The 13,840-nt window shown below is 44.8% G+C and overlaps 1 protein-coding gene across 1 annotated transcript in view; it reads left to right on the forward strand.

Moving 5' to 3' along the window:
* The window catches only part of CPAMD8 (C3 and PZP like alpha-2-macroglobulin domain containing 8), a 98,739-nt gene that overhangs the window by 41,841 nt on the left and 43,058 nt on the right, over positions 1-13,840 (forward strand). The window contains exon 20 of the mRNA XM_068534965.1: positions 10,257-10,488. Coding sequence (XP_068391066.1) covers positions 10,257-10,488 — 232 coding nt within the window. The remainder of the gene's footprint in view (positions 1-10,256; positions 10,489-13,840) is intronic.

The following is a 13,840-nucleotide window of genomic DNA, read 5'->3' on the forward strand; positions in this document are numbered from 1 at the left end:
CTCAGAGGCACTCATGAAAGATGGTTCCCAGTTGGTTTGCCTGGAGATCTGACACCAACATCTGAGTAAGACATTGGGCATCCTTTTCTAACACATAAAACTCAAAGCTATGAAGTCAGCCCCAAATCCCTCTGCAGCCTCAGACATCTGCTCATGAAATATGAAATTTGAGGGCTTCATGCCTCTTAACAACTCCCTCTTGGGGTAACTCTATCCGCTCTGTTTATATAACGAGCTCATTAAAATGATTACAGTTCCCTGGAACATGAACTCAATTCCACCCACCCACCCCCTCCTCACTCCTCCGGGGACTCAGGCTCCTGCCCGCAAAACAGGCTGCTTCTCTCAGCACATTTCCTTTCTACATTGTTTTCTCTTTTAGTTCGCCTTGAAGCAGCAGTGCTGTGCTAAATTCTTGCCAGATGCAGTTGGCTTTTTTCTTTCAATGCTTAGTGTCAGAAGGTAGTGGTGACTTGCCCTGGGAAACCAGTTAGGCATGAAAGTTCAGACCCTGGGGCCAGTGGGTTGGCCAGCGGGTGGACCTACTGCTGAGCTGGGGTCTCCTTCTTGGCATGAGATGCCATGGCACATGCTCAGCACAGAGCCAAGCACTCAGCTGGGGGTTCCTCAGGCTGCTTTCATGGATGTGCGTGTCCCCATTATGGGCGGTCTTCCCCGCTGGTCAGAACAGAAGCTGATTACTGCATTTTGTTCTGGGAGTCCAGATTTAAGATGGGCTGTCGGTCCATCATCAGAGATGTACGGAAAGTAAAAATGTATCTATTTTCTGTGTGCTGGGTGATGTTTTGGGTGCTGGGTAGTGTTTTTGGTGCCAGGGATGGCACCTTGAACAAGGCAGATAGGGTCCCCTCATGCGTAGAATTTATGTTTTATGCCCCCAAAGGCTTCATGCTTCAGTAGGGCCAGTGTTCTCATGGAGGGCTTGGCCCGGGGCTTGGGAGGAAGTAGAGGGACCCTTTGGGGAAGCCAGAGAGACTCCCAGGGCAGGTGGAGCCCAAGATGGGTCCCACAGGATAGATAAACAAGAAGGGGGGAAGGGTATCCAGGAGGCGGGACCAGCATGGGCAAGAGTTGGGGCATGGGAGAGGCTGGTGATTTCCACATGGTTGGGATGAGGCAGGTGGGGCTAAGAGGACGAGGCAGGGAGTGTGAAGGCCATGTGGTCTGTGGTGGGGGTGTGGAGAGCCACAGAGGGCTGTTGGGAGGCATTTGGGATTTGAGACGTTCTCTCTCCCTCTGTCGGCTGGAGCAAGGATGAGTCGGAGAGTACAGATCTGAGACCAAGGGGCAGGTTCCTGCTGGGCCCAGGCAAGGACTCGTCAGCTCTTTTTTTTTTTCTTTTCTTTTCTAATTTTTAAAATGGGTAAAATACACGTAACATAAAATTTACCACCTTAACCATTTTTGGGTGTACGGTTCAGTGGTAATAAGTGCATTCGTATTGTTGTGATGCCATCACCACCCTCCGTCTCCAAAACTCTTTTCATCTTGCAAAACTGGAACTATGTCCCCATTAAATACTAACTCCCCAATCCTCCCTCCCCTCAGCCCCCTAGCGTCCACTCTTCTACTTTTTGCCTCTATGAATCTTACTGCTGTAAGGACCTCATGTACGTGGAATCATATAGTATTTGTCCTTCTGTGACTGGCTCATTTCACTTAGCATGGTGTCCTCATGGTTCATCCTTGTCGTGGCATGTGTCAAAATTTGCTTTCTTTTTAAGCCTGAATAGCATTCCGTTGTATGGGTGGACCACATTTCGTGTATGCATTCATCCTTTGGTGGACACTTAGGTTGCTTCCACCTTTTGGTTAGTAGGAATAATCCTTCTATGAATATGGGTGTGCAAATATCACTTCGAGATCCTGCTTTCAGTTCCTTTGAGTATATACCCAGAAGTGGAGTTGCTGGATCATACGGTAATTCTGTGTTTAATTTTTTGAGAATTCACCATATTGTTTTCCACGGTGGTTGCACCATTTTGCATTCCCACCAACAGTGCACAAGGGTTCTTCTTTAAATGTTGGATAGAATTTACCAGCGAAGCCATCACATCCAGAGCTTCCCTTTTTGGGAAGATTTTGATTGCTGATTCAATCTCCTTACTTGTTAGAGATCTATTCAGATTTGTTATTTCCTTGTGATTCAGTCTTGGTAGGTTTTGTGTTTCTAAGAATTTGTCCATTCATCTAGATTATCCAAGTTGTTGGTGTACAGTAGTTCATAGTAGTCTCTTAAAATCTTTTTTAATTTCTGTGGAATCGGTAGTAATGTCCCCACTTTTGTTTTGGATTTTAGTAATTGAAGTCTTTTCTCTTTTTTCTTACATCATCTAGCTAAAGGTTTGTCAATTTTATTAATCTTTTCAGAGAACCAACTTTTGGTTTCATTGATTTTCTCTATGATTTTTCTTTTTAAAAAAAATTTGTTTATTTATTTATTTATTTATTTGGCTGTGCCATGTCTTAGTTGCGGTATGCGAGATCTTCATTGCAGCATGTGGGATCCTTTTAGTTGCAGCATGCGAGATCTAGTTCCCTGACAAGGGATCGAACCTGGGCCCCCTGCATTGGGAGCACAGAGTCCTAACCACCGGACCACGAGGGAAGTCCCTCTCTATTATTTTTGTATTCTTTATTTCATTTATTTCTGCTATAATCTTTATTATTTCTGCTTCTTTATTATTTGATCTCTTTAGTTTTTCTTTTTCAAGTTCTTTAAGTTGCAAAGTTAGGCTGTTTATTTGAGATCTTATTTTTTAATGTAAGCATTTATAGCTATGAATTTCCCCCTTAACACTGCTTTTGATGCATCCTGTGAGTTTTGGTGTGTTGTGCTTTTGTTTTCATTCATCTCTAAGTCCTTTTTTTTTTTTTTTTGCAGAGATTTTTAAAAATTCCTTTCAAATCCAGAGATAATTTGAGTAGCAAAGTATAACTGTTAATTTTTGACATATCATTTATCTTCGCAAAAACTTTTCTTTTTGAATTTTATTTTATTTATTTATTTTATACAGCAGGTTCTTACTAGTTATCTATTTTATATATATATTAGTGTATATATGTCAATCCCAATATCCCAATTCATCCCACCACCACACCACCCACCCCGTTTTCCCCACTTGGTGTCCATATGTTTGTTCTCTACATCTGTCTCTCGATTTCTGCCTTGCAAACTGGTTCATCTGTGCCATTTTTCTAGATTCCACATATATGCATTAATATGCAGTATTTGTTTTTCTCTCTCTGACTTACTTCACTCTGTATGACAGTCTCTAGGTCCATCCACGTCTCTACAAATGACCCAATTTCGTTCTTTTTTATGGCTGAGTAATATTCCATTGTATATATGTACCACAACTTCTTTATCCATTCGTATGTTGATGGACACTTAGGTTGCTTCCATGACCTGGCTATTGTAAAAAGTGCTGCAATGAACATTAGGGTGCATGTGTCTTTGTGAATTATGGTTTTCTCTGGGTATACGCCCAGTAGTGGGATTGTTGGGTCATATGGTAATTCTAGGTTTAGTTTTTTTAAGGAACCTCCATACTGTTCTCCATAGTGGCTGTATCAATTTACATTCCCACCAACAGTGCAAGAGGGTTCCCTTTTCTCCACACCCTCTCCAGCATTTGTTGTTTGTAGATTTTCTGATGATGGCCATTCTGACCAGTGTGAGGTGATACCTCATTGTAGTTTGATTTGCATTTCTCTAATAATTAATGATGTTGAGCAGCTTTTCATGTGCCTCTTGGCCATCTGTATGTCGTCTTTGGAGAAATGTCTATTTAGGTCTTCTCCCCTTTTGTTGATTGGGTTGTTTGTTTTTTTAATATTGAGCTGCATGATCTGTTTATATATTTTGGAGATTAATCCTTTGTTGATTCGTTTGCAAATATTTTCTCCCATTCTGAGGGTTGTCTTTTCGTCTTGTTTATAGTTTCCTTCTCTGTGCAAAAGCTTTTAAGTTTCATTAGGTCCTATTTGTTTATTTTTGTTTTTATTTCCATTACTCTAGGAGGTGGATCAAAAAAGATCTTGCTGTGATTTATGTCAAAGAGTGTTCTTCCTGTGTTTTCCTCTAAGAGTTTTATAGTGTCCAGTCTTACATATAAGTCTCTAATCCATGTTGAGTTTATTTTTGTGTATGGTGTTAGGGAGTGTTCTAATTTCATTCTTTTACATGTAGCTGTCCAGTTTTCCCAGCACCACTTATTGAAGAGACTGTCTTTTCTCCATTGTATATCCTTGCCTCCTTTGTCATAGATTAGTTGACCATATGTGCATGGGTTTACCTCTGGGCTTTCTATCCTGTTCCATTGATCTATATTTCTGTTTTTGTGCTAGTACCATATTGTCTTGATGACTGTAGCTTTATAGTATAGTCTGAAGTCAGGGAGTCTGATTCATCCAGCTCGGTTTTTTTCCCTGAAGATTGCTTTGGCTCTTCGGGGTCTTTTGCGTCGCCATACAAATTTTAAGATTTTTTGTTCTAGTTATGTAAAAAATGCCATTGGTAATTTGAGAGGGATTGCATTGAATCTGTAGATTGCTTTGGGTCATATAGTCATTTTCACAATATTGATTCCTCCAATCCAAGAACATGGTCTATCTCTCCATCCGTTTGTGTCATCTTTGATTTCTTTCATCAGTGTCTGATAGTTTTCTGAGTACAGGTCTTTTACCTCCTTATGTAGGTTTATTCCTACATATTTTATTCTTTTTGTTACAATGGTGAATGGGATTGTTTCCTTAATTTCTCTTTCTGATCTTTCATTGTTAGTGTATAGGAATGCAAGAGATTTCTGTGCATTAATTTTGTATCCTGCAACTTTACCAAATTCATTAATTAACTCTAGTAGTTTTCTGGTGGCATCTTTAGGATTATCTATGTATAGTATCATGTCATCTGCAAACAGTGACAGTTTTACTTCTTCTTTTCCAATTTGGATTCCTTTTGTTTCTTTTTCTTCTCTGATTGCCATGGCTAGGACTTCCAAAACTATGTTGAATAATAGTGGCAAGAGTGGACATCCTTGTCTTGTTCCTGATCTTAGAGGAAATGCTTTCAGTTTTTCACTATTGAGAATGATGTTTGCTGTGGGTTTGTCATATATGGCCTTTATTATGTTGAGGTAAGTTCCCTCTATGCCCACTTTCTGGAGAGTTTTTATCATAAATGGGTGTTGAATTTTGTCAAAAGCTTTTTCTGCATCTATTGAGACCATCATATGGTTTTTATTCTTCAATCTGTTAATATGGTGTATCACATTGATTGATTTGCGTATATTGAGGAATCCTTGCATCCTTGGGATAAATCCCACTTGATCATGGTGTTTGATCTTTTTAATGTGTTGTTGGATTCTGTTTGCTAGTATTTTGTTGAGGATTTTTGCATCTATATTCATCAGTGATATTGGTCTTAATCTTCTTTTTTTGTAGTCTCTTTGTCTGGTTTTAGTATCAGGGTGATGGTGGCCTTGTAGAATGAGTTTGGGAGTGTTCCTTCCTCTACAATTTTTTGGAAGAGTTTGAGAAGGATGGGTGTTAGCTCTTCTCTAAATGTTTGACAGAATTCACCTGTGAAGCCATCTGGTCCTGGACTTTGGTTTGTTGGAAGATTTTTAATCACAGTTTCAATTTCATTATGTGTGATTGGTCTGTTCATATTTTCTATTTCTTCCTGGTTCAATCTTGGAAGGTTATGCCTTTCTAAGAATTTGTCCATTTCTTCCAGGTTGTCCATTTTATTGGCATAGAGTTGCTTATAGTAGTGTCTTAGGATGCTTTGTATTTCTGTGGTGTCCATTGTAACTTCTCCTTTTTCATTTCTAATATTATTGATTTGAGTCCTCTCCCTCTTTTTCTTGACTAGTCTGGCTAAAGGTTTATCAATTTTGTTTATCTTCTCAAAGAACCAGCTTTTAGTTTTATTGATCTTTGCTATTGTTTTCTTTGTTTCTATTTCATTTATTTCTGCTCTGATCTTTATGATTTCTTTCCTTCTGCTAACTTTGGGCTTTGTTCTTCTTTCTCTAGTTCCTTTAGGTGTAAGGTTAGGTTGTTTATTTGAGATTTTTCTTGTTTCTTGAGGTAGGATTGTATTGCTATAAACTTCCCTCTTAGAACTGCTTTTGCTGCATCCCATAGGTTTTGGATCATCGTGTTTTCATTGTCATTTGTCTCTAGGTATTTTTTGATTTCCTCTTTGATTTCTTCAGTGATCTCTTGGTTATTTAGTAACGTATTGTTTAGCCTCCATGTGTTTGTGGTTTTTTACATTTTTTCCCCTGTAATTTATTTCTAATCTCATAGTGTTGTGGTCAGAAATGATGCTTGATATGATTTCAATTTTCTTAAATTTACTGAGGCTTGATTGGTGACCCAAGATGTGATCTGTCCTGGAGAATGTTCCATGTGCACTTGAGAAGAAAATGTAATCTGCTGGTTTTGGATGGAATGTCCTATAAATATCAATTAAATCTATCTGGTCTACTGTGTCATTTAAAGCTTGTGTTTCCTTATTAATTTTCTGTCTGGATGATCTGTCTATTGGTGTAAGTGAGGTGTTAAAGTCCCCCACTATTATTGTGTTACTGTCGATTTCCTCTTTTATAGCTCTTAGCATTTGCCTTATGTATTGAGGTGCTCCTATGTTGGGTGCATATATATTTATAATTGTTATATCTTCTTCTTGGATTGATCCCTTGATCATTATGTAGTGTCCTTCCTTGTCTCTTGTAACATTCTTTATTTTAAAGTCTGTTTTGTCTGATATGAATATTGCTACTCCAGCTTTCTTTTGATTTCTATTTGTGTGGAATATCTTTTTCCATCCCCTCACTTTCGGTCTGTATGTGTCCCTAGGTCTGAAGTGGGTCTCTTGTAGACAGCATGTGTATGGGTCTTGTTTTTGTATCCATTCATTGAAACTGTGTCTTTTGGTTGGAGCATTTAATCCATTCATGTTTAAGGTAATTATCAACATGTATGTTCCTATTACCATTTTCTTAATTGTTATGGGTTTGTTTTTATAGGTCCTTTTCTTCTCTTGTGTTTCCCACTTAGAGAAGTTCCTTTAGCATTTGTCGTAGAGCTGGTTTGGTGGTGCTGAATTCTCTTAGCTTTTGTTTGTCTGTAAAGCTTTTGATTTCTCTGTCGAATCTGAATGAGATCTTTGCCGGGTAGAGTAGTCTTGGTTGTAGGTTCTCCCCTTTCATCACTTTAAATATATTGTGCCACTTCCTTCTGGCTTGTAGAGTTTCTGCTGAGAAATCAGCTGTTAACCTTATGGAGTTCCCTTGTATGTTATTTGTCGTTTTTCCCTTGTTGCTTTTAATAATTTTCCTTTGTCCTTAATTTTTCTCAGTTTGATTACTATGTGTCTCGACGTGTTTCTCCTTGGGTTTATCCTGCCTGGGACTCTCTGCACTATCTGACGTGGGTGGCTATTTCCTTTCCCATGTTAGGGAAGTTTTTGACTATAATCTCTTCACATATTTTCTCGGGTCCTTTCTCTGTCTCTTCTCCTTCTGGGACCCCTATAATGTGAATGTTGTCCCAGAGGTCTCTTAGGCTGTCTTCATTTCTTTTCATTCTTTTTTCTTTATTCTGTTCTTCGGCAGTGAATTCCACCATTCTGTCTTCCAGGTTACTTATCTGTTCTTCTGCCTCAGTTTTTCTGCTATTGATTCCTTGTAGCGTATTTTTCATTTCAGTTATTGTATTGTTCATCTCTGTTTGTTTGTTCTTTAATTTTTCTAGGTCTTTGTCAAACATTTCTTTCACCTTCTCGATCTTTGCCTCCATTCTTTTTCCAAGGTCCTGGATCATCTGCATTATCATTGCTCTGAATTCTTTTTCTGGAAAGTTTCCTATCTCCACTTCTTTTAGTTGTTTTTCTGGGATTTTATCTTGTTCCTTCATCTGGGACATAATCCTCTGCCTTTTCATTTTGTCTATCTTTCTGTGATTGTGGTTTTCTTTCTGCAGGCTGCAGGATTGTAGTCCTTCTTGCGTCTGCTGTCTGCCCTCTGGTGGTTGAGGCTATCTAAGAGGCTCGTGCAAGCTTCCTGATGGGAGGGACTGGTGATGGGTAGAGCTAGGTGTTGCTCTGGTAGGCAGAGCTCAGTAAAACTTTAATCCACTTGTCTGCTGATGGGTGGGGCTGTGTTCCCTCGCTGTTGGTTGTTTGGCCTGAGGCGACCCAGCACTGGAGCCTACAGGCTCTTTGGTGGGGCTAATGGAGGACTCCGGGAGGGCTCACGCCAGTGAGTACTTCCCATAACTTCTGCTGCCAGTGTCCTTGTCCCCGCGGTGAGCCACAGCTGCGCACCCCCACCTCTGCAGAAGACCCATCAACAGTAGCAGGTAGGTCTGGTTCAGTCTCCTATGGGGTCACTGCTCCTTCCCCCTGGGTCTGGATGCACACACTTTGTGTGTGCCCTCCAAGAGTGGAGTTGCTGTTTCACCCAGTCCTGTTGAAGTCCTGCAAGCAAATCCTGCTAGCCTTCAAGCTCTGATTCTCTGGGAATTCCTGTTTCTGGACCCCAGGTTGGGAAGCCTGATGTGGTGCTCAGCACCTTCACTCCAGTGGGTGGACTTCTGTGGTATAAGTGTTCGCCAGTCTGTGAGTCACCCACCCATCGGTTATGGGATTTGATTTTATTGTGATTGCACCCCTCCTACCGTCTCATTGCAGCCTCTCCTTTGTCTTTGGATGTGGGGTATTTTTTCAGTGAGTTCCAGTGTCTTCCTGTCGATGATTGTTCAGCAGTTAGTTGTGATTCCAGTGCTCTAGCAAGAGGGAGTTCTAAGTACTTTTTAATTTCCTTTGTGATCTCTTCTTTGATCCTTTGGTGTTTAAGAATGTGTTAATTTCCACAAATTTGTAAATTTTCCAGCTTTCCTTCTCTTGTTGATTTCTAACTTCATCTTATTGTGGTCAGAGAAGATACTCTGTATGCTATCTCTCTTTTTAAGTCCATTGAGGCTTAGTTTGTAGCTTAACCTATGGGTCTGTCCTGGAAAATACCCCAAGTGCACTTCAGACGAATGTGTGTTCCATTGTTGTTGTTGGGTAGAGTGTTCTGTATATGTCTCCCCCTGTTCTGTGCCCCACAGAATGGCCCACTGTCAGGTGGATCGGCCAAGACATAGGGGTCATCTCACTTGGAGGGAGCCCTGAACAGAAGGCTCCAGCAGCTTTATGGACCATGGGGTGGGGTTGGGGGTGGACAGGGGAGAGAGTTAGGAGTGGAAAAGTACTCCAAGTGGGGAAGGATGTCTTCAGTGTTTCCTTCTGACCATAAAGAGGCCTTGGCAGAGGTGTCTGAAGAAAACCTCTGCCCATGGTCCCTTATGCTAAAGAGACCTGGGAGTGGAAATTCTGGGCTGGGAATGCAAACATGCAAAGAGCATGGCCAGCCAGGGGGCCCTGAGTCCTTGGCTGCAGCTCCCCTCAGAGACCCCCGTGCACACCCACCCCTCACCTCCTTACCCTACCCCCACCCTGTGAGACCTGCAGGCCTGTGAGCAGGCCTGAAAAATCACACATACATTCTTAACAGGGAGCTGGGCTCCGCCAGAGTGTATGGGACAAGGATGCCAGGCCAGGAAGTGTGGGTGTCCCCCACAGGCAGGCATTCCTTGGCTTGTGGCTGCACCACTCCAGTCTCTGCCTCCATCTTCGCCTGGCCTTCTTCTCTCTGTGTCTGAATTTCCCTCTTCTTATAAGGACACCTGTCAATGGATTAGGGCCCACTCTACTCCAGTGTGACTTCCTCTTAACTAGTGGTGTCTGCAAAGACCCTATTTCCAAATAATGTCCCATTCACAGGTTACCAGGGGTTAGGACTTGGACATGTCTTTCTGGGAGACACAAGCATGCTCTAAGTGACCAGTCCCCTTGATTCAGTGTCTTTCTCCCCTAAACTGGGCAGAGCACACACTGCCAGAGTTTGCCTCTCTGAACCCATGTTTTGGATGGTCCTGTGATCACAGCTGTCCTGAGAGACATTCATGTTTCCGATTATGGCGAGTCAGGGCTGAGGGATGACTTTCTCCCGTCACACGCTGTGGGGTGCCTTTAATGCTTATTTCCAAGCTGTCGGGGCAGTGGTGGGGGGGCACCACCCTGGGGCCCAAGGCCATACGGCTGGATTCCTCTGTTCCCACCTGGCCGCTGCGGCACGGCCGTGGAGAAGAGCACACGGTTGTCCATCTTTCCGCAGTGATCCATCAGGCGAGGACACACTCAGCGTGCGGGTCCCCGACTCCATCACCAGCTGGGTGGGCGAGGCGGTGGGTCTGTCTGCCGAGAGGGGCCTGGGCATTGCCGAGCCCACTCTGCTGAAGACCTTCAAGCCCTTCTTCGTCGACTTCACCCTGCCCCCCAACGTGGTCCGCGGGGAGCAGGCCAAGATCCCGCTCAGCATCTACAACTACATGGACACCTGCGTCGAGGTACCGAACCCGCCCTCCATACACAGCCTTTCCCATTATGGGGGAGAGGGGTGGCATCCTTAATTGCAGGAGGCAGAGGGAGGTGGGGTCATCCTGGGGGGAGGGGTTGGAGGGGCACAGCACCTGGGATGTGGGGCGGGCAGGGCGGAATGGGGTCATCCTGGAGGGCCGTGGGGGACAGCGTCTGTGATATTAGTGAGGCAGAGGCTGGAGGAGTCAGCTTCTACTTCACCAGCTGTCTACACCTGGGCAGGTTGGGGGTGGGAGTGTGTGCATGGCGCGGTTAGAGGGTGACAGATGTGACGGAGCCACTGTCGTTGACTCCTGACCCTGCAGGGGTGTGGGAGGGTGAGTATCATATGTAATGGCATGGAGTCAGGCGATCTCGGAGAGACAGCAGCAAGCAGTCTTGAAGCAGGGTCTTAGTTCTCTGCCCAGGAATTAGACCTGGGTAGCCTGGATGAAAACCACGAATCCTAGCCACTAGACCACCAGGGGCTCGAGGCTAGAAGCAAAGTTTCCCTGGCTCTTGCCCTGTGTGAAAAATGAATTTCTCAAAGAGGCAAAACCTGCAAAAACAGGTGAAGTTTATTATGAGAGATACAGCGCAACAAGTGGGAGAACACACAGAGAAACAGTTGTTTATTTAAGACAGAGTAAGGCAGAGATACACACCCAGAGAGAAAGGGTGTGGGCGTCCTCCCTAATGAGAAGGAGCCCAGTACAGAGGCGGTTAAATCATTTATACAGGGCACTTCTTCCCGGTCTTTGTTTACCTTTGGCCAATTGTCTCGCTTCTCTTCCCACATCTGACCTGCCCTAGGACCCGCTCCAACATGCTTGCGTATCTTTTTGCCAAGATGGATTCTAGCACAGAGGCCTGTGGGAGTTTTGGCATCACCTATTATGGAGTGGTGCCCCCTCCTTTTTGACCCCTGAGGAGACTTTCTGCGCATGTGTAGTCAGGGAGGTCTCCTTGACCTTAGGAGTGGTCATCTTATCTCTTTACTCCAGCAGAGCTCAGCTCCGGCCATTAACTTTGGCCTTAGAGTGTCTAGGGAAAACAAAGCTCCAATTTATTGGGCTTGACAAACTCCAGCTGTCCAGCCCAGGGGCCCCCTCTACCTCCTACCTCAAATCCCCCCTGAGAGATGTGAACCCCAAGAAATCTTTATGGGGAGGATAAAGGGCGACAGAGTCTGTCTTCTGTAGCTTCTTCAGGCTGGCAAGGGGCTGGTAGACCCTACCCAGTTGAGGTCACAGAGCTGTCGCCTTATCTCATCAAGGGGCCCCAGGGTGACTTCTGTTGTTATTCCAGCAGGATCTGTTCCGAGGAGTGGCTGGAATCTCTGCATCATCATTATCTTGATATGAAACTGTTGTAATCTGGAAGAGACAAACTTAACAAGTAGATTAAAAGAAGGCAGGGGCCAAAGATCAGTAAAAGAATTATTGTAACCAGGGGCCATCTACCTCCTGCCTCACGGGGTCAGCAAATGTTCTCTGTAAAGGGCCAGATAGTAAATATTTCAGTCTTTGCCAGCCAGAGGATCTCTGTTGCAGCTACATTTGAACAGGAAAGCAGCCACAGATACTATAGCCATGAATGGGCCTGGCTGTGTTCCCATAAATCTTTATTTCTGGATACTTGAAATTTGAATTTCATTTGAATGGTCACAAAATACCATTCTTTTTTTTTAAAAAAATTCCCCCTCACCTCAATCATTGAAAAAAAAAAAATGTAAAAACCATTCTTAGCTCCCTGGCCTCACAGAAACAGGCGATGGGTCAGATTTGGGTCGGGTTGTGCTGATCCCAGCACAGAGGCAGGGAATCCTGGTGGTGCCCAGAGCAGGTGCTCCAAATCTCAGTTGACCGACCTTGGCCATATTATTCCACCCATTGGTGTGTCAGTTTCTACAAATGTCAAGCAGACAGGAGTCTTTTAACGGGTGGTTAAATGGGTTAGTCCACCTAGGTGCTAAGAACAGTGATCATGGACGTGCCACAGATCTTGTTGATGCTGCTTTTGGGGTCTCAGGGCCTGCAGGGTGCTGTGCAGTGGGGAGGGGCATGACTCCTTCTCAGAGGAGGTGGAAAGGCTACTGTGTAAGTTTCTTGCGGCTGCCATAACAAAGTAGCACAAACTGGGTGGTTTAAAACCATGGAAACGTATTGTCTCATAGTTCTGGAGGCTGGAGTCCAAGATCAAGGTGTGGGCAAGGTTGGCTTCTTCTTGAGGCTCTGAGGGACAGTCTGTCGCTGACCTCTCTCCTTGCTTCTGGCAGCTGCCCCCAAATCCTTGGCGTTCTTTTGGCTTGTGGCTGCCACATTCCAATCTTTGCCTCTGTCTTCCCATGGCCTTCTTCTTCCTGTGTGTCTCTACATCATCTTCCTTCTGTGAATAGACATCTCTGTGTCCAAATTTCCTCTGAGAAGTGTCCCTGTCTTATTGGATTAGGGTCTACCCTAATGACCTCATTGGAACTTGATGACATCTGCAGATACCGTAGTTCCAAATGAGGTCACATTTATAGGTACCGGGGGTTAGGATTTCAACATATCTTCCTGGGGGACACAATTCAACCGATAACACTACCCCAAGGAGGTGGGCTTGGGGATTTCAGACCCTGATGAGGAGGAGGGATGGCAGGCAATGTGGAGGGAGCCGTGAGGACCAGGGTCAGGTGGGGGCAGGATAGGGGAGGGGTGTTTGGGGGCCTGAGCATCAGTGTGGCTGCAGGAGGGCAGGGGCACCCTCTTCCCCTGCCTTTGTAATCCTTCTGCACCATCTCAGCCTGGATGTCAGCTGGGGCGTGGCAGGAAGAGAGAGGAGGTGGGCTCCCAGAGTTAGGGGCAGCCCTCAGGAGTGGGAGCTGGGAGCCGAGGCCGCGAATGGAGGAGTGAGTGGGGTGCAGGGCCAGGGGTCTAGCTGGGAGCAAGCCTGCTTTCCGCAGGTTGGCCTGGAGGTCAGGCTACAGGTCTCAGCCTCACCCCAGCCAGCCGGGGGAGCCTCCTAACCTTGTCCTGGCCCTGCCCGCGTGTGTGCACCCGCCCCCCCCAAGGCTGCTGGCACATTCCCCGCCAAGGGCAGAGATGGGAGGGCAGCCCCAGGCCAAAGACACGGGAAACCCAGAGATTTTATCCACCCCCTGCCCAGATCTCTGGCTTTTCCTGAAAAACAAGGCCTTCTGGCCAGGGAGTGATTCGGATTTGCCACCTGAAGGGCCGAGGCTGCTGGGGGTGGAGGTCCTGAGTGGAGGTGGCGGATCCCCCACGGCACCGCTGTAGTCCCAGCGCATATGTGTCTCAGCATCCCCCAGACGACCCTTTGGACTTCAGCTTGCTGTTT

The sequence above is a fragment of the Eschrichtius robustus genome, chromosome 2, assembly GCF_028021215.1.
Source record: "Eschrichtius robustus isolate mEscRob2 chromosome 2, mEscRob2.pri, whole genome shotgun sequence".
In the NCBI taxonomy this organism is placed as follows: domain Eukaryota; kingdom Metazoa; phylum Chordata; class Mammalia; order Artiodactyla; family Eschrichtiidae; genus Eschrichtius; species Eschrichtius robustus.